The 27,663-nt window shown below is 36.7% G+C and overlaps 1 protein-coding gene across 4 annotated transcripts; it reads left to right on the plus strand.

Annotated features, from left to right (window-relative positions):
* The first annotated feature begins 16 nt into the window (after positions 1-16).
* On the plus strand, positions 17-22,478 carry RCHY1 (ring finger and CHY zinc finger domain containing 1). Of its 4 annotated transcripts, XR_003968419.1 has the most exons (10): positions 17-224; positions 5,692-5,811; positions 6,036-6,151; positions 16,671-16,749; positions 18,329-18,373; positions 18,480-18,538; positions 18,628-18,654; positions 19,516-19,636; positions 19,988-20,082; positions 21,804-21,891. XR_003968419.1 is itself a non-coding variant. In XM_030313669.1 (9 exons), the coding sequence occupies exons 1-9, from the start codon at positions 126-128 to the stop codon at positions 21,930-21,932; spliced, it is 795 nt and encodes a 264-aa protein (XP_030169529.1). In that variant the 5' UTR covers positions 22-125; the 3' UTR covers positions 21,933-22,478. The 4 variants fall into 4 exon arrangements, 3 of the variants coding, with proteins under 3 accessions (XP_030169529.1, XP_030169530.1, XP_030169531.1); XM_030313669.1 differs by lacking the exon at positions 19,988-20,082 and having other exon boundaries at positions 22-224; positions 21,804-22,478; XM_030313670.1 differs by lacking the exons at positions 5,692-5,811; positions 19,988-20,082 and having other exon boundaries at positions 22-224; positions 21,804-22,478.
* Positions 22,479-27,663: the final 5,185 nt, after the last annotated feature.

Below are 27,663 nucleotides of genomic sequence, written 5' to 3' on the forward strand. Positions count from 1 at the left end.
GTCACGTGCTGAGCCGCCATATCAGCTCGGCTGGCTGCTGTGACCAAGAGGGGGTGCGCTAGTGACGCTACTTCTCTGGGCGTGGTTTTCATCCTGGGGGTAGGGTCCGTGGAGTTTGAGGGGAGATGGAGGAGATGGCGGCCTCGGCGCGGGAAGATGGCGCCCGCGGCCAAAAGCAAGGGCGGCGGGGCTGCAAGCACTATGACAGAGGATGTCTCCTGAAGGTGATGACTTCAATGGGCTCTTCCCATACAGGCTGCCGCCGGGTCGGGCTGGGGCGGAGTGGGCCAGGCGATTAGGCTTGGGCTGAAGTTAGAGGCTAAGCTGTTTGTCAGGATCCCTCCTCCACCTCGAACTGGGTTCCCGCTGTAGAGAACGTTTTGGCAGGGCGACCACAGGCCGCACCCGTACTCTTGTCTTACTTTGTAAGCAAAGTCCTTTTTGCTTGGGAAGAGCCGAGGCTTGCACATCAGTCGCTGTATCAACGGGTTTAGTCTTTTGCTACTGGAAGTAGACTGAGGCAGCGTCGGGCCTGGGCTGGCTTTTCCCCAGGATGACTTTCAGGTGTGTGATGAAGTAATGAAAGAGGAGTAAGCGAGTGGAGAATCGGAATACGATTTCAGCTACTGTAGTAACAGTTTTACCGCTCGCCAGCTTCATTTTAGAGTCGGTGAGTGAACCTCAGGCTGCCGAGGAGAAAATGCTTTTGTGACATGGAAAGCCAGCCGTGTGATTGCCACTAAATAGGAGATTATGTGTAGGAAAGTGCCTACTGTACATATATTCTTGTTTTTGCCGTTTACTTTGAGGAAAATTGCTGGTCACTCTAGAACTTTTTAAATGGGCACTCGCTCAGAGTTTCCTGATTTTGTTGTTGTTGCAAGAAGCAGTTTGAAGATTTTAAGAAAGCGTGAGCTTTGGAGTCCCACAGCCCTACCCACAAGTCATAGCGCTGCCCCTTGATAGCTCAGTGCTTTTGAGCAGGTGCTCCATTTGTACAGTAGGACTGATAGAGTTACTGTTTCATAAAAAAGTATGAGGCCTGTAAAGACCACTTAAAGCCTTCTTTTAGGCCAGGCTTGGTGAAGTTCCTCCACAGCACTGGATGAAGCTTTTTCAAAGTCATTCACCAAGTGTTGTGTAAGCAAATTGAAGGCTGTCCTTCTGATTCCATTTCCACTGACTGATATGTTGTTACTGTTTGAAACTTGATGATTAGAACTGAATTCAACATTTTGGCCCTTTCCCCCAAGAAACTACATAAATATGTCTGAGTTTCATAGAGTTTAGATACTTGACCCTGAGTATCAAATACTTTTTGCCCGCTCTTGCTCCTTCCTTAAATACTAGAAGCCAAGTGAAGAGTTTTAAGGAGGAAGTAATCAACTAAATCAAATGCTGTTGTTTGAGTAAGATAAGAACTGAAAATTGAACTTTAAATTGGATGAGGAGGTCCCTGGTGATCTTGACAAGAGAAGTTTCAGTGGAGAGATTGGGACAGAGCCTGATTGGAGTGGGTGAGAGAGAGAGAGAGAGTAGTTAAACTGGAAATCTTAAATTTTTTTTTAATGTTTATTTATTTCTGAGACAGAGACAGAGCATGAGTGGGGGAGGAGCAGAGAGAGAGGGAGACAGAATCAGAAGCAGGCTCCAGGCTCCGAGCTGTCAGCACACAGCCCAATGCCGGGCTCAAACCCACAAACCGTGAGATCATGACCTGAGCCACCCAGGTGCCCCTGGAAATAGTCTTTATAGACAATTCTTGGAGTTTTGTTGCGAAAGAGCGCAAAAAAACAAACCACCAAAAAAAAAAAAAAAAAAAACCAAACCCCAAAACAACAACTCTGGTTGCTGTGAGATTTAGAATCATGAGATTTTTTTTTTTTTTAATCTTTAAAATGGGAGGTATTGCAGCATGTTTTTGTACTCTTGGAAATGACTCAGTAAAGTGAGAACATTTTTAATGCAGGAGGGAAAGAGAAAACTGTAGGAGCACTTACTGCCCTTGAGTAATCAAAGGAAAGATGGGATCCAGTGCACAAGTGGAGGAGTTGGCCTTATGTAAAAACATGGAACAGAGGACAGAGTATTAGGTACATTTGCAAGTAGGTTGGTTGATAGAGTTTGTGGTAGGATGTTTTCTTTTGATTATTTCTATTTTCGTAGTGAAGTAAGCAAGGTATCAGCAGAGTGTAAGGGTGGAGGAAAAGCTGTAAAGAAAGAGATGTGAAATAATCACCCAGATTTTAGGTCCTAGATTGTAGAAGAATGAGGGAGTCAACTAGGGAAGTATAGTAAAAACTCATATTTTATTAGTGATTTTGACTTAGAAGTGAGACCAGTGGTCCCTTTTCTTCAGCTATATTAGCTGTTCCTATACAGGAGAGAATTGGATTTAACCAGACTTGGGGTTTTGGTTAGGTATGTAGAGGAAGAGAGAAGGAAGGAACTAGAGTATGTGCAAGGGAAGAATTGAAGTGAGTTGGGAAGAGAGGAAGTAGTGATTAGAGAATTGCATGCTTGAAATTAAGATAGAAACAAGATTCAGTTGCTTAGAGCAGTGGTTCTCAAAGTGTGGTGAATGGACCCCCCACCCTGTGATTCCTGAGGCCCTTTTAGGTCAAAACTACTTTCTAATACTAAGATGTATTCTTTCTCAGTGTATGCAAAAGTGGTGATTAAAATTGCTGGCACCCTAGCAAAATGAAGACAGTGGCACTGACCTGTGCTACACCTATAATTAAAAAAAAAAAAAAAAAAGCCAGTTTCACTTAAGAATGTCATTGATAAAATTGTATAAAATCTCAGCTCTTGAATACATGTCTTTTTACATGTTTTTTACATGTTTGATGAAATGGGATGTTTTCATCAAGAACTTCTGCAAACTAAAATTAGATGGTCATTGTGAGGAAAGTTCTTATGCAATTGGATTGTGCACTGAACTAGTAGCTTTCTTGTGGAACATTTCTTACTTGAAATCTAGCTTTTCAAATTTGAGTATTTGGTGGACATTTTTTTGAAAAGGAGAGAAGTGAAACTCATTGCAAGGAAGATCATTGACAGTAATAAAATTCAAGCTGTCATGTGAAAATTAGAATTAAAATTAAAAAAAATTTTTTTTTAATGTTTATTTATTTTTGAAGGAGAGAGAGACAGAGTGTGAGTGGGGGAGGGGCAGAGAGAGAGAGACACACACACACAGAATCTGAAGCAGGCTCCAGGCTCTGAGCTGTCAGCACAGAGCCTTACACGGGGCTTGAACTCACAAACCACAAGATCATGACCTGAGCTGAAGTTGGACTCTCAACCGACTGAGCCACCCAGGTGCCCCTAAAACTTTTTTAAATGTTTGTTTTTGAGAGAGAGAGACACAGAGTGTGAGTGGGGGAGGGACAGAGAGAGAGAGAGGGAGACACAGAATCCAAAGCAGGCTCCCGGATCTGAGCTGTCAGCACATAGACCGACGCGGGGCTCAAACTAATGGACCGCAAGATCGTGACCTGAGCCTAAGTTGGATACTTAACGGACCGAGCCACCCAGGTGCCCCAAAATTAGAATTTTGGAAAACTTGGATTATTCTCTGTAAGCTTGAAAGTGTCCCGGTACCTAAAGACTTTTCTGATGAGATCGGTAGTGATATTAACAAGCACGATTTTTTTTTTTTTATCTTGCATGGAAAATTTGTGAACATTTGAAAGAGCTATAGAACTCAGTGAACTGATATTTTCCAAATGACCAATGCGTGGGTAAAAGATCCATTCAGAGTGCAAGATAGATCAATGGATTTTGACGTAGCGGAGAAAAGTTCACATACAATTTCAGAGTCCGTGTTACAACTAATGATTTATGAATTGTTGAGTTTTGTTGTAGTATCAGAGATGAGTATTCTTGCAAAGGCTGTTAAAATACTCCTTTTTCCAACTACATATCTGTGGAAGGCCAAAGTTTCTTCATATACTTAAACCGAATACAGAAGCAGAAATGAGAATTCATTTATTTTGGGAGAAAGTAGTTATTTCATTAAAATAATGTTATTTATGTTAACATGTAATGGGTTCATTACTATTATTTTTAAAATAAGTAATAAATATTTAAAAAACCTTTCAATTTTATAATATGGTGTCAGATATAATTCACATAATCAAAAGCTCTTTGAGATTATCAGTAATTTTTTTAAAGTTTATTTCGAGAGACTGAGACAGCACGAGTGGGGGAGTGGCAGAGAGGGAGGGAGACAGAAAATCCCAAGCAGGCTCCACACTATCAGCGACCCAAAGTAGGGGTGGTAGGGTGCTCGAACTCACAAAACAGTGAGATTGTGACCTGAGCTGAAACCAAGAGTCAGATAGATGCTTAGCAGACAGAGCCACCCAGACACCCAGATCCTCAATAATTTTTAAGAGTGTAAAGAGGTCCTGAGACCAAAACATTTGAGAACCACTGTTCTTTGGTATGACCTTGAGAATATGTGGCTGAGGAGGGTTGGAGGACAAGGTCATTGGAAGTAAGAAAGTCAAGGAATTGAGAGTTCATGGTATTGGAAGGGTTATAGTGGTGGATGTGCAGATCACTAAGATGTAGGACAAGAGTAGTGTTGGGAGAGAAAGGGTACCAGTTAAGTGTTAAAATCTTTAAGGAATGAACTGTATTGTGGTAAATTATGGTGTAAGATCTTCAGAAATGAGTGGATCTGGAAGGTCACAGTATACTGGAAACTATGGGGTGAGCTTACTGGCTTGGAAACTTTTTTTGGTGTACTATACTATTTAGGATAAAGCTAAGTTACTAATGGTAACAAAAAGGCCCAACAGTAATGTAGGTTAAAGAATAGAATTTATTTCTTCCCACCTAACAATTTCAAGGTTAATTATCCAGTTTGGTAATAAGACTGTTCCACATGATCACTTCAGGACAAGTTTTCCCCGCTGTATTTTGCCCTGCTTTAGGGCAGTCAGCAGGTGGATTGCTGCTATGTCCAGGTTTCATCTGATGGAAAGGAGAAAGGGAGCGTGGAGGAGGAGGCATGCCCAGTTTCATAATACTCAGGCCCAAGAGTGGCACTGATTTCTGCTTGTATTCTTTTGGTAAGAACTTAGTCATTTGGCCACAGCTGAAATCAAAGAAAGCTGGGAACTGTAATAAAGCTGGGCAATTGTGTCTGGGAAGGAGAGAATAGATTTTGCTAGTCTGCCACTCTTGAAAACAACGACTATCTCTTACATTTATTGCATCCTCTAAAATATCAAGCATATAGTTGATGATTAATAAACACAAGCAAATTAAAATATATATAATCTTTATGATATTTAATGTTTAAGGGGTTAAGTAGGTAAGTGAATTTATCTGGAAATGTCTAAGAAGAAATTGCCTGCCTGCTTTTAAGGCTGAGAATGAGTTTAGGGTATTGTGAGATTAGTTCTTCAGTCTAGGGATTTCCATTCTTCATGATTCCTTTATCTTTAAGGACCAGATTATGTTCAACTTAATACAGACATAGATGTTGAAGGGAATAATTAAAATATGCTAAGAAACAGTGAAAAGTTATGTTTAAAATTAGTTTACAAACGAATCCATTGGTTGTATTCTTTGACCTTGTTCCAGGAGGAGGAGGAAGAAAATTTTTTTTTTTTTTTTTTGTATTGCAAACTTGTTTTTCTCTTTTTATAACTTTTTTTCCCCCTTGGGCATTAGGCACCTTGTTGTGACAAACTTTATACTTGTCGGTTGTGTCATGATAACAATGAAGATCATCAGCTAGATCGCTTTAAAGTAAAGGAAGTGCAGTGCATAAACTGTGAAAAAATCCAACACGTAAGATTTTACCACATTTCTATTTTCTTTTTAAATAATGTTAAGGTGGCTTAAAAAAAATTGGTATTGCAAGTGACTTCTTTAATTCTAAGCAATATCTTTGATTTAAATGTTTAAAACCTTGTAAAAATCTGCATATACTGTAACAAACTGGATATTTAAATGATAATACAAAATGTTTTGATAAATTTAGTCCAATTTTTAATTACATGTATCTGTTTTAGGCCCAACAGACTTGTGAAGAATGTAGCACATTGTTTGGAGAATATTATTGCAGTATATGCCATCTTTTTGACAAAGACAAGAAGCAGTATCATTGTGAAAACTGTGGAATTTGTAGGTACTGTATGTAAAATGTTCTTTTCCTATTCTAATGTACCTGGGCAATAATAGTTTTTAAAATCTTTATTGGGATATAACTTGCATCTAATAAAATGCCTTTGATTTAAATGTCTAGTAAGTTTGACAAATATATATAGCTGTGTTACTAATACAGTCAGGATAAAAAACATTTCCGTTATTCTGAAAAATATCTTCATGCCTCTTTTGTAGTAATCATTTAATTAGCCCATCAACTATTGTGTGGCTATTTAAATTGTAACTTTTGGATGTAAAATATGCTTTTATATACTGTGTTTTGTGGGCAGCTGAAATAGAAAATTAGGGTAGAGTTTTCTTTTTTTTTTACAATTAGTTTTTAAAAACATTATCAGAAAGTATAGGATGATTTTATAAAAATTGGAAAATATGAGAAAGTAGAAAGAATAAAAATAAGCTACAGTCCAGTCTCCCACTGACAAGCTACTACAGACATGTTGTCATATAGGAATTTTTTTCTTTCCAAAAATTTTTGAGCATTACATACAAAAACATATATGTAACGTTGTGTACATTTTAAACTATACTTTCTAAAAAAACGTTTATTTTGAGAGACAGCGTGCATATGCAGTCCCAAGCAAGCTCAGCACTGTCAGTGCAGGGCCCAATGTGGGGCTTGATCCCACAAACCATAAGACCTTGACCTGTGCTGAACTCAAGAGTCAGATCCTTAACCGTCTGAGCCTCCCAGGCACCCCTGTTGTAAACTATACTAATACAATAACTCAGCCACTCAATTTAAGAAATAGAATGTTTCCAGGGCACCTGGGTGGCTCAGTTGGTTAAGCGTCTTGACTCTTTATCTCAGCTCAGGTCTTGATCTCCTGGGTGGCTCAGTTGGTTAAGCATCTTGACTCTTTATCTCAGCTCAGGTCTTGATCTCGTGGTGAGTTCAAGCCCTGCGTTGGGGTTCTGTGCTGGGCAAGAAGCCTACTTAACAAAAGAAAACTGTTACCAATACTGTAGAAGTTCCAGGTGTTCCATATCAGTCTTCTTCCATAACCACTGTCTAGAATATTTTAAATCACTTGCTTTTATGTAGTTTGTTTTTAAGGAAGGATAACAAACATACCAAAAGATGTAGAAGTCATAAACAATCTTATGAATTTACTTATGAAAACATTTTTTTAATCACTACCCAGATCAAAAAATGGAATGTTCATAGCACTGTAGTAGCCTCTCTCATGCCCCCTACAAGTCAATAAATACACTCCTCTGAGGGTAACTACTCTCTTGAGCTTTGGGGATCCTATAGTAAATGCTCTTTTGTGTTTTGTTTTATATATATATATATTTTTTAACGTTTATTTATTTTTGAGATAGAGAGAGACAGAGCATGAACGGGGGAGGAGCAGAGAGAGAGGGAGACACAGAATCGGAACCAGGATCCAGGCTCTGGGCCATCAGCCCAGAGCCCGACGCGGGGCTTGAACTCACGGACCGTGAGATCGTGACCTGAGCTGAAGTCGGACGCTTAACCGACTGAGCCACCCAGGCGCCCCTGTTTTATATATTTTAAGGTGTTAATGTATTTTATGTATTTACATAGAATTGTTCTGTTTTCCTTTGTGATTGATTTATCATTGTCTCTTTTTATCTTTAGTTATATTTTCTGCCTTAAGAGCTACTGTATCTGTATCAGCTTTCTTTTGATTAGTTTTTGCATGTATGTCTCTTTTCATTCATTCATTCATTCTTGAGAGACCAAGGGAGAGTGAGGGAGGGGCAGAAAGAGGGAGACAGGATCCAAAGTGGGCTCTTGCAGACAACAGAGAGCCCGATGCGGGGATCAGAGTCACAAACCAGGAGATCATGACTCGAGCTGAAGCTGGACACTTCACCGACTGAGCCACTCAGGTGCCCCCCTTTTTATTTTTTTATCCCAAACATTTTGTATGCTTACATTTAAGGCATGTAGCTTGTATGCAGAATGTAGTTGAATTTTTTATTCAGTTTAATGAAAGCTGTCTTTTAGTTAGCATATTTAGTCTTATTAATATAATTGTATATATAAATTTTAAATGTACAATTTTACAGTTTAGTCGACAAGTTTAGTATTTTCTATCCCCTTAGTATTTATCTGTCTTTTTTTCCGTCTCCTCGCTTGCCTTCTTATGGATTAATCGGCAATTTTTCTATTTTTTAAATATTTTTTAAAGTTTATTGTTTTATTTTGAGGGAGAATGTGAGCAGGGGTGGAGCAGGGAGGGAGGGAGGAATTAGAGAGAGAGAGAGAGAGAGAGAGAGAGAGAATGAATCCCAAGCAGGCTCTGCACTGTCAGTGCAGAGCATGATGTGGGCTTGAACCCTCAAACCATGAGATCATGTCCTGAGCTGAAATCAAGAGTTGGCCACTTAACCGACTGAGCCACCCAGATGCCCCGTGTTTTAAGTTTCATTTTTATTCTCTATAAACTTATTAGAGATATATTCTTCCATTATTCTCTTGGTAGTTATCTTAGAAATTATACGTCCTTGGCTTACTAGAGTAATGCATTTATCATTTCTGGACAGTGTAAGAACCTTAACTAAGAGGCTTTACGTGTACTTGTCATGTCTTTTAATCTACGATATTTTAAACTCTGTAAGACATTGTTTCAAACAGTATTCTCTTACATTTACCTACATATTTACCATTTCTGTTGCCTTCTTGCCTGTCTGCATTTCTTTCATCTTCAGGATTATTTTCCTTTGGCTTCAGGAATTCTTTTTATTAATACTTCCAGTGAGGCTCTGCTGGTGACAGATTCCGTCAGTTTTTCGTCTCTCTGAAAATGTCTTTATTTTCATTTTAAAATTTTGTCTTTGCTGAGTATAGAATTACTTTCTTTTTGCACTTTAAAAATATTCTGGTGCCATGGTTTCTGTTTCAGAAATAGCCTGTCAGGATTATTAGTGCCTCTTTGAGGGCAATCTTTTATCCCCCTCTTAATGTTTTCAGGTTTTTTTTTTTTAACGTTTATTTATTTTTGAGAGAGAGAGAGAGAGCCTGCGCGAACGAGCAGGGGAGGGACAGAGAAAGAGGTATACAGAATCGTAAGCAGGCTTCAGGCTCTGAGCTGTCACCACAGAGCCTGATGCGGGGCTCAAACCCACGAACCATGACATCGTGACCTGAGCCGAAGTTGGACGCTCAACCGACTGAGCCACCCAGGTGCCCCCCTCAGGTTGTTGGTTTTTAGTTTTTCCATGATGTGTCCAGGTGTGTGAGATACTTATCTGGCTGGCAGTTTGTAGAATTTCTTAAATCTATGGCTTGATGTCTTCTGTTAGTTTTGAAATATTCTTGGCCAGTGTTTCTTCAGATAATGTTTCTGCCTCTTGCTCTTGGCCCCTTCTGGGACTTTAGGTGTAGACCTTTTCACTGTCCCATATGTCTCTTACATTTTTCTTTTTTTCTGTATTTATCTCTTGTCCCTTCATGCTTAAATTGGCTAGTTCCTACTGATGTGTCTGTCATACTGTGTTGAATCTGCTATTTAACCTGTTGAGTTTTTAATTTTAGGGTTTTTTTTCTTAAAATTATAGAATTTACATTGAATTTCCCACCCCACCCCCACCCCTGTCCTTTGTAGTTTTAATTTTTTCAGGTGAAAAAAATTTTTTTTTCTTCTTTCAACATATTAATCACTGGTCATTTAAAGGCAGGGTCTGGGGGCGCCTGGGTGGCGCAGTCGGTTAAGCGTCCGACTTCAGCCAGGTCACGATCTCGCGGTCCGTGAGTTCGAGCCCCGCGTCGGGCTCTGGGCTGATGGCTCAGAGCCTGGAGCCTGTTTCCGATGCTGTGTCTCCCTCTCTCTCTGCCCCTCCCCCGTTCATGCTCTGTCTCTCTCTGTCCCAAAAATAAATAAACGTTGGAAAAAAAAAAAAAAATAAAGGCAGGGTCTGATAACTCCAATATGTTGATTATTTGTGGATCAGTTCTGTTTTCTGTTTTTCCTCCTTTGGTGTTTGGTTCTTTAGTTCTGCCTTTTGGCATGCTTGATATTGTTTTTAGTTGGTTGTTGGACAAAATTGAATGCTATTTATTATTCTCCAAAGAGAATTTTCTTTTGGCAAGCAGTTCATGTAGAGCCAGATCCTTCTAATCCAGTTAAAGATTGAGATGATTATGGGATGCCTGGGTGGCTCAGTTGGTTAAGTGTCCCGACTTGCTCAGGTCATGATCTCATGGTTTGTGAATTCGAGCCCCACATTGGGCCCTGTGCTGACAGCTCAGAGCCTGGAACCTGCTTTGGATTCTGTGTCTTCCTCTCTCTCTGCCCCTCCCCTGCTTGTACTCTATCTCTCTCAAAAATAAACATTAAAAAATAAATAAGTAAAGATTGAGATGATTAGAGGCCAAGTTTTATTTAATTTCCTGTTCTTTTTTGTTTTCCCTAACACAGGCTCCTAGCACATGTTTCCTCAGGGGTCTTGATTTAAAGTTTATCAGGGCAACTCTTGTAATGGGATCTGGGCTCCCAGTTTTTTGCCTCCCTAGCCGAGAAATTGCCAGAGGGTTTGCGTGGTTTCATATCCTCTTACCTGCTGCTTGCTGCTTAGCTTGTTTGCTTCTGACAGTATAGTTTAGGATCTGCAAGTCCCCCAAGGAGGATGAAGCAGGGACTGTTGGATTTTTCTCAGTGTATTTCCCTTCTGTCTGGAATATTGACCCTTTAAGCCCTTTGTTGTTTTTTTTTTTTTTTTTTTTTTTTTTTTTTACTGCTTTTAAATTGCTTGTTTTCTTTGAATCCAGACTTTGTAGTTCTCAGTGGGAGCTTTGGTCCTGTACAAGCTATTGTATCCATTGTGGAGTGGAAGTTTACAATATATGTTTAGTTTTGCTTATTTTTTTTAACTCATGCTATGTTTATTTTTCTGTGGCTTTTTTTTTTTTTTTTTTTGAAACAGAGCCTTGTTTCTAGGGTTTCTCCTATTTGATTCATGAGCTCCAGTTGATTTTCACTGCTGTACAGAATTATTTTGTATGCCAGATCTGCACACAGCTTTTAATTACCACTATTACAATAAAGGAATCAATAAATTTTATAGTTAATTTGTTGACTCAAGTTGTTGAGACTGCAGGATACATATCTCATACTACCCTGTATACATTAAGCTTTGTGAAGTTAAGATATTTTCAAATTTTAAATTCTTATACCTGGTAATATTAAGCTTCATGAGATCAAGGTATTTTCAAAAGTTTAAATTTTTATACCTGAGAGTACCACGTACACAGTGTGTGCCCGTAATGTGTAGGCTGTGCATCTTAAGCAGAATGTTTTTGGTGTTATGATTCCTTTCTGTATGTGAGGAAAATTTGTCATCAACATTTACCGTCTAAGTATGTTTTTAAAACCTTTTAAAATAACAGAATAAATATTTTGTTATATATATTATTATGAATGATAGAAGTAAGAATAAAGGCGGTAAAAAACAACTTCATTGGAAATTTTAATAAGAATTTAAACATTGTAAATCCAAATTTTGATTCCATATTTTTCTAGTTTTGAAAAGATATGTACTAAATTTGACAATATCCCTTGACTGTAACTATTCACTGGTCACTTGTCATGAATCTGGCACATGCCTATCTTGTTAATAACTGATTCTAGGTTTTAGATATAGTTCTAATAGGTTCTAGCTTGTAATTACTTTTGGTTCTTCTTACACTTGTACCATCAGAATGTAATATTGATTCCAGATCTCAGATACATCACTAGTAAGATTCTGGCTTATCCTTACTTGTGTCTATGCATTGCCAAATTCAGTGTTTTTGAAACCTTGTATTTAAAGGTGGCCATCATTTTAGTTCCAATATAACAAAATATTTTTTATTTTTAGATTTATAAATCCCTACTAGAATGTCAGTCCTGTGAATTTTTTCAATTTTTACATCATCTATTCTCTTCCAAATACTTTAGGCACATACTTCAACATTTGTCCATTTTACTCAGCCATACTGAGTAAATTTTGGTGTACGAACATAATAAAAGATGGAAGAACACTGTCACACATCTTTTTAGCAAAATGGGATGGTTTAGGTTCATGTAACAAAATACTGTGAATTGAAGTCCTTATTGAATGACTAGATGAAGAATCCATGTTTGTTTGTTTTTTTCATTTGAAATACATTGTTCATTTTTTTTTGAGTGAGGCCATTCATCTATGGTATGTGTTTTAAAGGATTGTTATCACTTCAAGTAGGTATTTTAGGTGGCATTATGTCTGTTGTCATTGCTCAAAAATATTTGAAACATCTTTTTTTAAAAAAATATTTATTTTTGAGAGAAACAGAGTGTGTGAGTTGGGGAGGGGCAGAGAGAGGGAGACACAGAGTCTGAAGCAGGCTCCAGTCTCTGAGCTGTCAGCACAGAGTCCGACATAGGGCTTGAACTTTATAAACTGCAATGTCATGACCTGAGCTGAAGTCTGAGGCTTAACTGAATGAGCCACTCAGGCGCCCACCCGTCTTTGAAACATCTTTGTACAGTTCTTTCAGAGTGCCAGTGGCACACTGAAAATTCAACCCCCCCTCCGGGGATTTTCAGAGCTGTTCATCTTCATTTTTTTTTTCAGATTGTTAAAAGATATTGGGAGCAAACTCTATTAAATAAGATTGGCATATACTGTGTTTAGTCAGAAATGACATATGACCATCAGATAATGACTATTTTTTTAAACAACAAAAATATCAAAAGACAGGTTAAAAAATGTTTTTGCAGTCAAATGCTCTACCACTGAGCTATAGCCCCTAAAAAATGTTTTTGCAATAACAGTGTTTTTGGAAACTCTACCCTCTCATGGTAACATTAAAAAAAATCATGTCATTTGAATGTATGAGTTCTTATATATTTGCATAAATAACAATCTTTTCACTTTGTAGCTAACCTTCTTTGATAATCTTTTACAGTGAGTCCTCTTTTGGATATTAAAGACAAGTATTTTTTGTCTTCAGTATATTATGAAATTCAGTTATTGCTTTTAGTTTATTAAACAAAGCTGCAAGGCAAGGGTGATCTGATTTCTCGTGCTTGGCGCTTAAGGCACCTCTAGGCTTGGCTCTGGTCTGGAGGTATGAGCTTGACGATTATTGTCTTTAGGCAGTAATCACTGTAAGGAAATCAGTACTGCTTAGAGTTAGTGATATGTTATTCCTGATTTTATATTTTAAAATAGCATCATGATAGTTAGGTAATCTTTTGAGTGTGGCGGTAATTCTCTTAAAGAGTGATGTGCCCTAAAAGATAGGATTTCAGTTTTTCTTTAATTAGGGGCAGACATCCAATACTGAATTTTTTGGCAGAAGGTACATATATCCTTACTGAAATGTACTAGAATGAGCTTTTTTTTTTTTTTTAATAAATGGGGCAATAAAATTTCTTAGTGTTATTAGATAAGCACCATGATACTTACCATGAGAGTATGATATAACAGATGTGGTTTTGGTGTTCTGATTTCTGATCTAAAAAAATGTTTCATCCCTTTGACTATATAATTCCATTTTTAGGAGATTATCCCAAGGAAATAGAGATATGTACCAAGATTTCTGTGTAGTATAAGTCTTGTACCAATAAGTATAATAGTGAAAAATGAAAAACAACCTGTATGTTTGGGAGATTGTTAATTTGCAAGCCCATATCAAAAGTAATGCTCTTAAATGATATTTAGGGATTGGGAAATGATTCATAAAAATTATCTGTCAGCATATTATACATACCAAAATATTAGCAATAGTTATCCATGAGTGCTGTGATCATGAGTGATTTAAGGTATTTGTTGGTATATTTGTTGGTTCATGTTCTTCTGGGTTTTATATGTTTTAAATAATGAGGATTACTTTTAAAGTTTAAGAAGATATAAGTTTGTAACTACATTTGGGGAAATATAACATCTAATAAGATGATGCTGTAAGAGAAGGATGTGCATTTTCACATTTCTGCAAATTATTAAATAAGCATCAGACCAATCTTTGTCATGTGTAGAGCACTAGAGTATAGAAGGCATGATTCTTGTTCTTAAATTTCTATTCTGTTTGTGGAAGAATGGGCTTAATAAGCAATCACTGCTAGAGAGTTTGTCCGATTAGAGGGATTGGAGTGGTCTTAATTTTAGGAATGTTTCAGTAAAGTTTTAACAGAGATAGGCCGAGGCTGAATAGATCAGAATGGTCTGGGTAGAAATAAATAAATAGCCAAGCCTAAGAAATATACACAATGGAATACTACGTGGCAATGAGAAAAAATGAAATATGGCCTTTTGTAGCAACGTGGATGGAACTGGAGAGTGTAATGCTAAGTGAAATAAGCCATACAGAGAAAGACAGATACCATATGGTTTCACTCTTATGTGGATCCTGAGAAACTTAACAGGAACCCATGGGGGAGGGGAAGGAAAAAAAAAAAAAAGACGTTAGAGTGGGAGAGAGCCAAAGCATAAGAGACTGTTAAAAACTGAGAACAAACTGAGGGTTGATGGGGGGTGGGAGGGAGGGGAGGGTGGGTGATGGGTATTGAGGAGGGCACCTTTTGGGATGAGCACTGGGTGTTGTATGGAAACCAATTTGTCAATAAATTTCATATATATAAAAAAATAAATAAATAAAATAAAACAAAAAAAAATAAAAATAAAAAAAAGTAAATAAATAATCAAATAAATTGATTTTACCAAAAAAAAAAGAAAAGGCAGTGAAAGGATGGAGTGAGGGGGTGGGACAGATAGAGACTGGAGTTGAGGATGGAAGTGAAAAGGTTATATTATTTAGAGTAGTTATTTTAAACGGAAGCAAATCTAGTTAGTCCCCGCCACCGTTTTAAAGAAAAGAATAAAAAAGAGATAAATACATGGTAAGGATAAGTACTGTTATGTGGAACTCTCATTAGCATTTTGAGTGTGTGTGTATATGTGTAAATGAAGGGAGAACTGGGTCAAGATGTAAAAATATTTACTGTGTGTTGAGGTGAAGTTTGAGAGACACTGCTGCAGAGTCTGCCAGGTCACCTCTAACTGTGACTATGTACTGACGCCAAGTTGACTGTTTTTGTTTAAACGGAGTCTCCTGGTTTTTGTATGTTTGAAACCTCTTCATTTTACTTTCATTTTTGAAAGATATTTTTGTCGGATATAGAATTCTAGGCTGACCGAATGTTGCTCTGCCGTATTTTGTGGGTATACATTCTGCATTGTTCCCAGTGAGAGATCTGGTGTCATCCTCTTTTTGTTCCACTATAAAGTCTTCCCCCCCCCCCCCCCCCCCCCCCGGCTGCTTTTAAGATTTTATCTTTGGTTTTGAGCAGTTTGATTATGATGATCCATGATAGAGTTTTTTTTCATGTTGCTTGTGTTTAGGGTTTGTTGAGCTTTCCTTTTAAGGATGTAACACAGAATTTTCGTTTATCTCTTCTGTTCACAACCTCCAGAGAAGTTGCAAGTAGTCTTTATTCAGGACAGCCCTGTGCCTGAGTGTTCTGTTGTTGTGTAAGAAGGGGAAAATAAAAATTTGGGGACAACTAGCAATTTCTCTTTATCATATCTCTTTACATTTCAAATGGATAAAAGAAAAATATAAAAATTAAAAGCCATAAGTATTAGAGGTATATATATATTTATGACCTAGAGGTTTCAAAAGTCTTTCCTAAATAAGAGATAGAAGCATAAGCCATAAAAGAAAATATCAATGGCTTTTTAATACATAGAATTAAAATGGCTGTATGACAAAATATGTAAATCAAGATAATCTTGGTCACACACCAGAAAATTGTAAGTATACAAATGAAAAAGGTTAATATTCAGGATATATAAACAGCTGCTTTAAAATGGTAAAAGACAAATACCCTAGCAGAAGAATGAAAAGAGCACATGGACAGGCAATCTACAGTAGAAATCCACATGGTTCATAAACATTAAAATATATTTCCTGTCTCATAATCTGAGAAACGCAAATTAAAATGACGTCTTGTATTTGTCTATCATATAGGTAACCAGTGTTCAGTAGGGTGCAGGGAATGCAGTCATACATGGTTAGTGCGGGTATAATTTAGTATTGTCTTTTTGGAGGTCGTTTTGTCAGTATCAAAACCAGTGGTGCAGTACCCTCAGTACCCATAGTTTAACTTTTAGAAATCTTATAAAAGATTATCAACAGATAGACTAAGTGATGTTTGTATAAAGATAGGTATTTTATATCATCGTATTAACTAAAGATAGTAAATTATATAAGGGAATACTTTAAAAAATATGGTCTATCCATACTATGTAATACTATGTAATTATGAAGAGGAATGAAGTGGTTCTATATAGACAGACATAGAATAATCTTCAGGATATGTTGTTAAGTGAAGAAAAAGTCAGAGAACAGGATATAGAGAAAGAATCCATTTATGTAAAAAATAAAGCCCAAAGGGTGTGTGTGTGTGTAGATTTTTGTAGGAAAAAAGACTTGGATAGATACCATTCTGTAAAAATGAATCTAATCTTTTGACTTTCACATGTATTTTTAGGATTGGTCCAAAGGAAGATTTTTTCCATTGTTTGAAATGTAACTTATGTCTAGCTATGAATCTCCAAGGAAAGCACAAGGTATATAACTAAGTTTGTGTAATTTAAAAAATATTGTATTGTGTTTGAAAACTAGCTTAAATCCTAATATGTTTGGAAGCATGCTAATTTCAGATATTACCAAGTACAACTCTGTTGCTTTTTATTCTTAAGCAGTATTAAGTAGGTGTCCTCAGATCTATGCCTCAGAATATCTGATCTACAGTTCTTTTTCTTCTTCATAGTGTGTAAGAATACTTATATCAGTTATTAGCATACTGTTGACAATTTCTAAGTAAGTTAGTAATGGATTCTTCTCATTGATACTGGTTTTAAGAATAAGTGAAAATGCACAGTACAGAAGAAATAGCAATGTAACAGCATTCCAAGAAAATTCAGAAAATATTTTTGGGTTTTCTTTCATAGTTAGAAATATTTTTAATTTGGATATAGTAATTATATCATGATACCAGTTCCTTTAAAATTATTTTTCATTATTTAGAAAAAAATCTAATAAACATCACAGAACAGAGAGACTAATGATTTTTAAAATTTAAAAAATTTTAATTCCAGTATAGTTAACATTAATGAGGGTTTTTTAAAAATAGGTACTAGATAATAACTAGCCTAAAATAGTCAAGTATTAAGATAAATTGAGATGAATAATGAACATTTGGGATATGGTGACAATGAATAAGGGAAAAAGAATGGGGCTGAGTAAAGACTCCCAAGGTTTTTAGCCCTTGCTTTTAAGGTACTGGATAAATAGATTGTAAATTTGCTGGAGATAAAAGATTGAGTTTGGTTTTACAGATTTGAGTTGGGGTGATAGCCGTGTTATCTTTCAAAAGCTATATACACATTTTCTCTTGTGGTATCTTTGTCTTGTTTCTCAGTTATTTCTTATTGTCTGTATTTTAGTAAATGGTCCTATCATGTACTCAGGTGCTTACTTAAAAAACCTGGGCATCATCCATGGCGTGGCGCTTCCCCTTACCTTCCCCCATTTAATCATACACTGTCTTGTCAAGTTAGGAACTCTGACACTGGAGGCTGCCTGTTGGAGTTCAAAAACCGTTCCACTTCTTATTGGCAAATGACTTTGGAAGTTATTTAGCTTCTCTAGGCCTCAAATACCTCATCTGTAAAATGGGGTAATGTACCTGTTTCATTTAGAGTTGTGGGACTTAACTGAGCTAATGCAGGTAATGTACTTAGTATATGACATGTAGTAAATTTCAAGAATATGAACTCTTACCATTATCGATATTATTAAGTAGTTTACTTTGGAGCAAAACACATATAAAATAGATTCCAAAAGTTATTGTCTCTGCATCTTTGGTAAATCTTGATTCACTGATTTTCCTTATGTGTAAAATGAAGATAATTTGAACAATTAAGATATACTGAGCAATTTCATTGTTTCAGGTAATGTGCAAAGCCTGAAATAGTTATGTGAGTTAGCTGTTCAGTTCTTATCTGACATATAAGAAACATGTATTGTTAATTATTATCTTTAGTAAGTTAGTAGTGTTGTTTCCTTTATTGTTTTTATTAGTAAATCTGTTTGTCATTTCCATTTAGTTAAGTTTTTAGTAATTTGAGTTTTTCTTTTAAACAGTGTATTGAAAATGTTTCCCGGCAGAATTGTCCAATATGTTTGGAGGTAAGCTTAAAATATCATTTGCTTTGGAAATATTCCCTGTTGAATTTAAGATATGTGGATGTTTATATTGTCTTCATGCAGGCACTAACATTTATTTCCTTTACAGGACATTCACACATCCCGTGTTGTTGCTCATGTCTTGCCGTGTGGACATCTTTTACATAGGTAAAGGAATTTTGTGTTTTTTCTCTCAAAATTGAAAATAGTGGAGATAGTTTTTGTTTTACTGAAACAATGTTATATATTTTTTTCAGAACGTGTTATGAAGAAATGTTGAAAGAGTGAGTGTTTGATGGGATTTTTAAAAATTAATTATTGTAAGATGCTGATTTATTATTTTTTCGGGGATGTGGAAGTGGGCCAGCTCTGTTCCTCACACTGTGTTGGGTGTGACATATTTATGTTGAGATGGGCAGGGTAAATGCATAGTGGTAAACTGGGCAAAGCGTCTTGTGTATGTAGGACTGCACCTTTTCCCCCATGTCTGCAGTATGCCTTATCTCATCCCTCATTTCAAGAGACTCTTATTTTCTGGCCTTGCTTAACAGGAGGCATGGGCTCTACCAGAGGCAATCGATAGCATTGTAAGATTGCTGAGGTATTGTCACTCAGAATCCTGTTAGGTCAGTATATTGGCCCAGAATAATCATCTGCAAAGAAAGCTGGTAACAAGATTATCTAAAGCAGAAACTTTATTATGGGGAAAGGATGTTACAATGAGATGAGAGTAGTTAGGATAGAAGAGACTGTGTAAATGTATTTTCATAAGCAGAAATTTTAATTTAATATAAGAGCCAGATAGAAGGGAACTTTTTCAGAATGTTTAGAGAGAAAATAATATGATCTAAGTTGCCTGAATATATTAAGGAATTGAGGTCATTTAGTTAGAAAGTAGCTTAATTGGCTTTTAAAATATATTGAATATATTCTACAAAGAATACGGGCTGATTCCTTCTAATTTTAGAAAGCTGAGGAAAAAGAGTAGGTTTAAAAAATACCATGGATCTACTGATCATCTTAAAATTCAGAATAATGCTCTGTTTTGGATGGTTTATGTACCAATTAGCATGCATCCTCTTGTATACCTGAGTTGATATACTCCTTGTTAAATGTTTGGAAAATAACCTCTCTGTTTCTTCTAGAGGCTACAGATGTCCATTATGTATGCACTCTGCTTTAGATATGACTAGGTACTGGAGACAGCTGGATGATGAGGTAGCACAGACTCCTATGCCATCAGAATATCAGAACATGACTGTGGATGTGAGTACCATCAATGCTTAGAACTTTTCAGGTTCCTAGTTGATGTTCTTGTTTATTTTTGCCTTTTTGCTCAAATCTGTCTAAAAAATACTGCTTTGGCAGAAACACCAATGTGATGATTAATGGGAAGGACAAAATATAAATTTTAAATTCAAAGGACCAGACCAAAAAAATTCTAAGAATACCTTTATGCAATTCTTCCCAACACTAGATGGCAGGCAGAAACTTTATTCTGAATTATTTACGTATTACTTGTCAGAGCCAGTCAGTCATGTAATGGTGTGGAGGTGAATTACTGGTCTGATGTTTTTAATGATGCTTTATTTCTAATTATTTTAAATTTTATTTCAGGCATACGTATTTATTGATTTCTGAAGAAGATTACTTTTTGTTTTTTAATGTTCGTTACCCTTTTTATTCATGTGGATAATTGAATTGTTAGTAAGGTAAATGAAGGATTGCTTTTGGAATACTAATTGGTAATTATGTGATGTTTTACTAGAGGCTTCAGTGTGCTTTGTTCCATGTAGGTCATTTTTTCAAATAACAGCTTTATTGAGATATAATTTATATGCCGTGTAACTCATCCATTTAAAGTGTGCAATTCAGTGCTTTTTAGTATATTCTTGGAGTTATACAAACATCAGCCACCATCAATTTTAGGATATTGCCCCCCAAAGAAATCCCATACCCTTTAGCAGTCATTCCCCAATCCCCTAGCTCTAGGCAACCACTAATCCTTCTACATTCAGATTGTATTCCAAATTAGAATTTTGAACAAACTTGGAAGTGTTCTATTTACTATGGTATGACTATTCTATTTTTTTAATCTTATTTATTTTTAAATTTTAGTAAACATATCACACAATGGTTTCAAGAGTAGAATTCAGTGATTTATCACTTAAATACAACACCCAATGCTCTCCACAAGTGCCCTTTTTAGTACCTATCACCCATCCAGTCCACCCCCCACCCATGTCCCTCCATCAACGCTCGGTTTGTTCTCTGTTGTTAAGGGTCTCTTGTGCTTTGTTTCCCTTTCTTCCCCATCCCCCCCACCCCTTCCTATATGTTCATCTGTTCTGTTTCTTAAATTCCACATATATTAGTCATCAAAAAGAATGAAATCTTGCCATTTGCAAAGATGTGGGTGGAGCTAGAATGTATTATGCTAAGTGAAATAGGTCAGTCAGAGAAAGACAAATACTGTTATGATTTCACTCATGTGGAATTTAAGAAAACAGGTATGAGTATTCTAAAGCTAATGCTTTTCTTACATACTAATGCGTTGATCTGTTTTCAGGTTAACACCTTTTTTATTTTTTGGGATCGTTGTGTTAGAAGAGATTAATTCTCAAGTGATATCTTACTGTCATTTTATTTATTTATTTATTTATTTATTTATTTATTGTTTATTTTGTTTACTTATTTTGAGAGAGAGACAGAGCATGAGCAGGGGAGGGCAGAGTGAGAGGGAGACACAGAATCTGAAGCAGGCTCCAAGCGCTGAGCTGTCAGCACAGAGCCTGATGTGGGGCTTGAACTCACAAGCCTTCGAGCTGTGAGATCTTGACCTGAGCCAAAGTCGGCCGCTCAACCTACTGAGCCACCCCAGGTGCCCCTCTTACTGTCATTTTAGGGATGAGCCGAAACCTTTTATTTTTTAATTAAATTTTAAGAACTGCTTCTTTGGACTTTATTTTTGAGGCATAGAAGATTGACAGCTTAGTGTATTAAACCTAAAGAATAAGCAAAAAAATATTATAAGCGTAAAGATTTTATTAACTAAGATAATTTTGCAAGTGTCAAGGAAGAATAATGAAATCATGTATGTTGTTTTGAACTGTAAATATAGTTGTCAATCTGATAATGCCTATGTTAAATTTTATGCTCAGTACTATTTATATACTATTTGGGAACAGTTTTAAAATAAGACTTCTTGACTCAAATTTACACTTTCATTTTCTAAATTCAAAGCTACCTTAGTAGCCCTCTTAGAATTTTCAGAAAATAAATAAAAGACATTTCTATTTGGGGAAATGTTTAGACTTACCTATATGTGTTTCAGTTCTTCAGTATGATTTTTGAGGAATTGTTATGGGCAGACAATGCCACTTTGTATCTATAAGGTTTAATATACTTAATTTGAATTCTCTTCACTTTTCAGATTCTCTGCAATGATTGCAATGGGAGATCTACTGTCCAGTTCCATATATTAGGCATGAAATGTAATATTTGTGAATCTTACAATACTGCTCAAGCTGGAGGATGTAGAATTTCACTAGATCAGCAATGACCAGCATTTATTACACTGGAAAACTCAGCATTTTCTGATCTAGGAAAAGGCTATCTTTAGTATTCTGTTGTCATAATGTGTCAGAATCTATGCATTAGAGTTGATGTGTTTTGTACTAGTGTCACAGCAAAAAATCATACTACAAGTACTTAAGGATTCAGGGTCTCTTTGTAGAATTGTCATAGCTCTATATTGGATGAAAGCCACTGTGCTTGTATTTTGATTGGAAATTCCTTTAGTGTCAGTTTGGAAGCCAATGATGTTTGCCACTGAAATTCACATCCATAGAAGTATGTTATACTTTCATGGAACTTCGCTTTAAGTGACACTCTGCACGCAGAATTCATTTCTAGTTCTTGATAGAACTGCACTTACTTCTCAGTATTATTCTTGACTTTTTAAGGGCTGTGCTATAATGAGAATATGTTGTATCTTACTGTTGAAATCTTATTACATATACTTTAGAATTTTCTAAGACAGTCCTTTGGATCCTGTAAATGTGAATTTTGATGTAATAACTGCTAATAAAATTATATTGAAACAGTGTTTTATAGAAAGTTTTTTCCAAGTTTATCTATTTTTGGCTTAGTTTGGGCAATATAGTCTTATATATAATTCTGTCTATAAATACAAATATGCATACACATATATGTATTATATATTTCTGTAGAAAACCTCTTTTCTTTCTTTTGAAGTACTCTTCCATTAGAGTAGTTGGAAAAAATATAAAACAGTAGAACTCTTCCAAGCCTTAAGAAAAACCATTAACATTGAAAATAATTTTGTTTTGGTTTCCCGGAATTATTTCTTCGAAGAGTGATTAATCCAGTCAGCAAGTAGTTAGTGTCCAACTACTATGCGCTGGGTAAGGTTCTAGATGGTTGTGAAGACAACAGTGAGCAAGACAAAAGTCCCTGCCCTCGTGGTGGTGCCTCATGACTAGCTTTTCCCTTTTTTTTTTTTTTGTTTTTTTGTTTTTAATGCATGAGGTGGTTGTCTTTGTTGTAAATGGATTGTTTCTTTCTTCTCTAAGTGCTTGAAAGTAGATATGAATGAATAGAAGGGGCATGGAATATTCCTGGCAAGATCTGATTTTATAGTACCTTTTTGGCTTATGTAATGGAATTAAACACACCTCTTAATTCAGGAACAAAATATACAAAAGATTACTTGATGATCCTACAACTTATACAGTAGTATTCCAGTTTCTAACATAGCCTATTTATAAAAACCTTTCGGTTAGGAAATAAAATGTGTACATATTAGTTCATGGGTATTTATTGAATACCATTTTTCTAATTTTGAGCTAGTTGAATCTCCTGCAAATAAACAAGGTTGGCTTACAACTAGAAATCCTAACATTTCTGGTACATTTATTTATTCTGTAGAAATCTCATTACCTGGATAAAGGCAATAGTATTGATTTCTAGTTTTGAGCCCAGATCTTTATTCTCTCCCACCTTCCTGTCTTCTGTGTTCCACTCTTTTCCCCTTCCTGTGTTAGTTTCCTTGGCTTAGGCAGAGCAGTAGTGCTGATCTTGATTTGGGGAAGGAATGAGATATCTTCCCAGGTGTTGCCAATCAATATACAGATTAAGGAAAGACTAATTTTCTAGTTGTAATACTTCTGTTTTTAATTAAAAAATTTTTTTTTATTTTTTAAAGTTTATTTTTTATATAATCAGAGAGCAGGTAGGGGAGGGGCAGAGAGAGAGGGAGACAGAATCCCAAGCTGACAGTGCAGAGCTGGACCTAGGGCTCAAACTCAAGAACTGTGATACCATGATCTGAGCTGAAATCAAGAGTTGGACACTTAATCAACTGCATCACCCAGACACCCCTCAGATTTGTTTCAGAGAGCTTGAGTGGAGGAGAGGGACGGGGGGAGAGAGAATCTTAAGCAGGCTCCATGCTCAGCGTGGAACCTGATGCGGGGCCCCATCCCATGACCCTGGGATCACAACCTGAGCTGAAATCAAGAGTCGGATGCCTCTCTGTTAGTAATACTTTTTGGTTCTGTTATGTCACCCTAAGCTAATTAAAAGCATACTGCTTTTAATCACAGGATCATTGGATCTTGAGTAGGAGTGAGTATAGAAAAGTAACAAAACTTTGTGTTTCGAGCATCTACTGCATGCCAGGCTTATGCATTAGCATTGATTGGCATGATAATTCTGTAGGGTAGGTGTTGTCTTCATTTTATAGATGAGAAAGCTGAGGTTCAGAGGTTAAATGATATGCTTGAGTAAATGATAGCTATTAAATGTTGGGAGCTGGGAATTCAATTAGGTCTATGACCCCAAACACACCACACCACACTGCCTTTGACTCAAACTTCTATTTTGCTAAACTACCTACATAATAGATAAGTCCTCTATCATGGAGGAGCTCATGATTTGATAGACTGTCCATTTTTAGATGTTTTTTTTTTTTTTTTTTTTAAATTTTTTTTTTTCAACGTTTATTTATTTTTGGGACAGAGAGAGACAGAGCATGAACGGGGGAGGGGCAGAGAGAGAGGGAGACACAGAATCGGAAACAGGCTCCAGGCTCCGAGCCATCAGCCCAGAGCCCGACGCGGGGCTCGAACTCACGGACCGCGAGATCGTGACCTGGCTGAAGTCGGACACTTAACCGACTGCGCCACCCAGGCGCCCCCATTTTTAGATGTTTTAATTCAAAACCTGATTACTTAGATCTTTGAGGATCCAAATTTGTCCAAAATAATGCAGAATGAATGTATTACCACGTGTTGACATGCAGTCATGTGCTAGAAGCATTTTTCTCACGCTCTTGAAGTCTAGGCTGTAGCACCCAGGGTTTCTTCAAAGATATGTCCATGACATGTGAATTCAATGTTCAAAAATATCTATTGTAGGAAATATGTAAGAAAAGGTGAAAAACTCACAATCTCATCTTCCAGAGGTAAATAGTTTACATTTTGACATTTTTTTTTCTTTTTCTGCTCAGAGACTTTAAGAAAGCTTAGAGAAATGTTAAATGCTTAGTCTGATTTTAAGTATGGTAGAATTGTCCATGAAAGAATTGTCCCTAAAATAAGGTTGCCTTGCCACAGAATTCATATCTATTATGTTCTCATTTCAAAAGCCAGTAATTCAGTATGTTTATGAATATCAGGGTGTACAGAAACTCATTGTTTTATCATCAAAGAGTGTGCATGAAGTTTTTTTTTTTTTTTAATGTAGCTTTCAGAGCCTTCTTAACTAGTAAATGGAGCTCTGTAGGATAACTAGCTTGTGTTCGAAGTAGTAGTATGTTTGTGGCATCGTAGATTTTAAAACCAAGATTTTTTTCCCCCACTAAACATTTTTATAATGTGTACATGTTTAATTTTCTTTTAATTTTTTGAAGTTTTGGTCATGAATCAAAGTGAATGTGAGTACTATGGAGCCAAGATCCTATTTTATAAGTGCTTGTCACTTAATAGGTGATCAGTAGTGCATAATTTGAAGTGGGGGATGTCATTCTTTATGCCATTTCTTTCATCGTCTCTGCTGAAATTCTCTTCAAGGTTTTGCTGTTTGCCTTATATTCACTGAATTTTAAGTGGAGTTGTTTCTTACTGTCATCTTCATGTGGACTTTTCCTTGTGCTTGTCCAGTTAATCCTTTGGATTAAATGCCACCTTTGGGCAGGTCTGCTTTTTTTGTTTGTTTGTTTTTACATATCCCTTTTCATTCTCATAATAATCTTACACCTAGCTGATGGTCTTACATCCGATTTCAGTTTGTCTCCCCTTATATCCATCCCACCAGGTTACTTTTCCTAAGCTTAGACTCATTGCAGTCTTGGTCAAAATAATGTACAGGTATACTAATGTTTATTTGATTAAGCCCAGATTCCTTACTTTGAAATCTTTACAATATTGTTCCCATTGTATCTTTTCAGTTTTATTTTACGTTCTTCTTTCACATATATTTTTATAACACACTACCTATGAATTTTTGCTCCTTTGTGCACATGGTTCCTTCATGGAACAATCATTTTTAGAAAATGCCGCTTCCTCATAGTCCAGCATAAAGTTTACCTTTTCCATGAATGCTAATTAATATCCAAAATTATTCTGTAATTTCTCTCTCTCTCTCTCTCCCTCTCTCTCCCTCTCCCTCTCCCTCTCCCTCTCCCTCTCCCTTTTTTGTGAAAGAGAGAGCAAGTGGAGGAGGAGCAGAGAGTGACATAGACAGAAACCCAATCAGGCTCCATGCTGTCAGTGCAGAGCCCGATGCAGGGCTTGAATTCAGAAACCGCGAGATCATGACATCAAGACTCAGATGCTTAACTGACTGAGCCACCACGCGCCCCTCTCCCTCTTCTAAACTATAAACACTTTGTACCAGTTTTAAAAGATTTAGCACTTCATTTATTATAGTTCAATTTTTGCTTTTCCCCTCATTTCAACATTGCACATCAAACAGTATATAAAGCTTCTTGTAGACAAAGCTGTGTCTGAGTTGGGGGTACGACTAAAACTACTGAAAGCTTTCTAGGAGTTGACTCATGAAAGACAAAACACAGGAGGTAACTAACTGATCAGGATCAGGGTGAGAGAAAGCCTAAGACATTTTGAGGACAGTGATGGAGCTTTTCATCTATCTTACTCATAAGAATTTGTTGAATTCAGAGGCTCCTGGGTGACTCTTGATTTTGGCTCAGATCATGATTTCATGGTTGGTGAGTTCAAGCCCTGCGTCATTGCGAAGCCTGCTTGGGATTCTCTCTCTGCCCATCCCCTGCTCTCTCTCCATCTCTCAAAATAAATGAAAAAGAAAAAAGAATTTGTTGAATTTCTATCATATGTAAGAATCTGATAGAAGCGTGTGCACACATAACTATACAAAAATTGGTTGAAGACGCCCCCCCAAGTGTTTAACACTAGAACATATTGATTGAAATATGATGGAATCATACCTTTCTCAAACTAGAAGACAAGTCATGCTGGAATCTGGTCGTTTGGTTTATCCATTCATTTATCGCATTTAACAAATACTTACTTTGCACTGGTTTTGTGCCAGACACAATATGTAGAGCTGGGTTATAAAAAAGTGAGTATGACAGTAAGTGACCTCAAATCGTTCCTGGCTGGGAGAGGTGGATGTGTGGCCAACAGAAAGTGCTGAAGGAATTTGGCTGAATTTGGCTGAGTTTGGCTGAATTCTAACCTTAGTGTTAAGTGGCTCAATATGGAAGATGTCCTTAGAAACAGCCTCTTCAGGACAACTTTTTGGCTTAGTTCTGTCACACAGGGACCACAAAAATATGGTCTTTGGGGGATATGTAAGCCTGTGACTTGTATGCTCTCTCTTTTAGAATAAGAATTTAAGCTTAGATTCCTATGGATGTCAATTAACAGAGGCCCAGTCTGTGATATGTGATACACTGGGTCCCTGGTGGAGCACCTGCCATTTCTCAGTTCATTAAGGATTGCTTTTGCCCAGATAATGTTGCCTAGGAATGCCAAGCATCTACTCTTGTAAACCTCTGATCAAGATCAAAGCTTCAGACTGATTGCACTTCCCCCTGCCCGTAGACACAAACAACATATATTCAAATTAGAGTCAAAACTTTTTTTTTTTTTTGATCGAGAGCAAGTGCCTGTGTGTGGGGGTGGGTGGGAGGGGGAGGCAGGTGGGAGGGGTAGAGAGAGAGGGAGAGAGAGAATCTTAAGCAGGCTCCATGCCCTGGAGCACAGGAGCCTGGAGTCCGGGGCCCA

This window comes from Lynx canadensis, chromosome B1, assembly GCF_007474595.2.
Source record: "Lynx canadensis isolate LIC74 chromosome B1, mLynCan4.pri.v2, whole genome shotgun sequence".
In the NCBI taxonomy this organism is placed as follows: Eukaryota; Metazoa; Chordata; class Mammalia; order Carnivora; family Felidae; genus Lynx; species Lynx canadensis.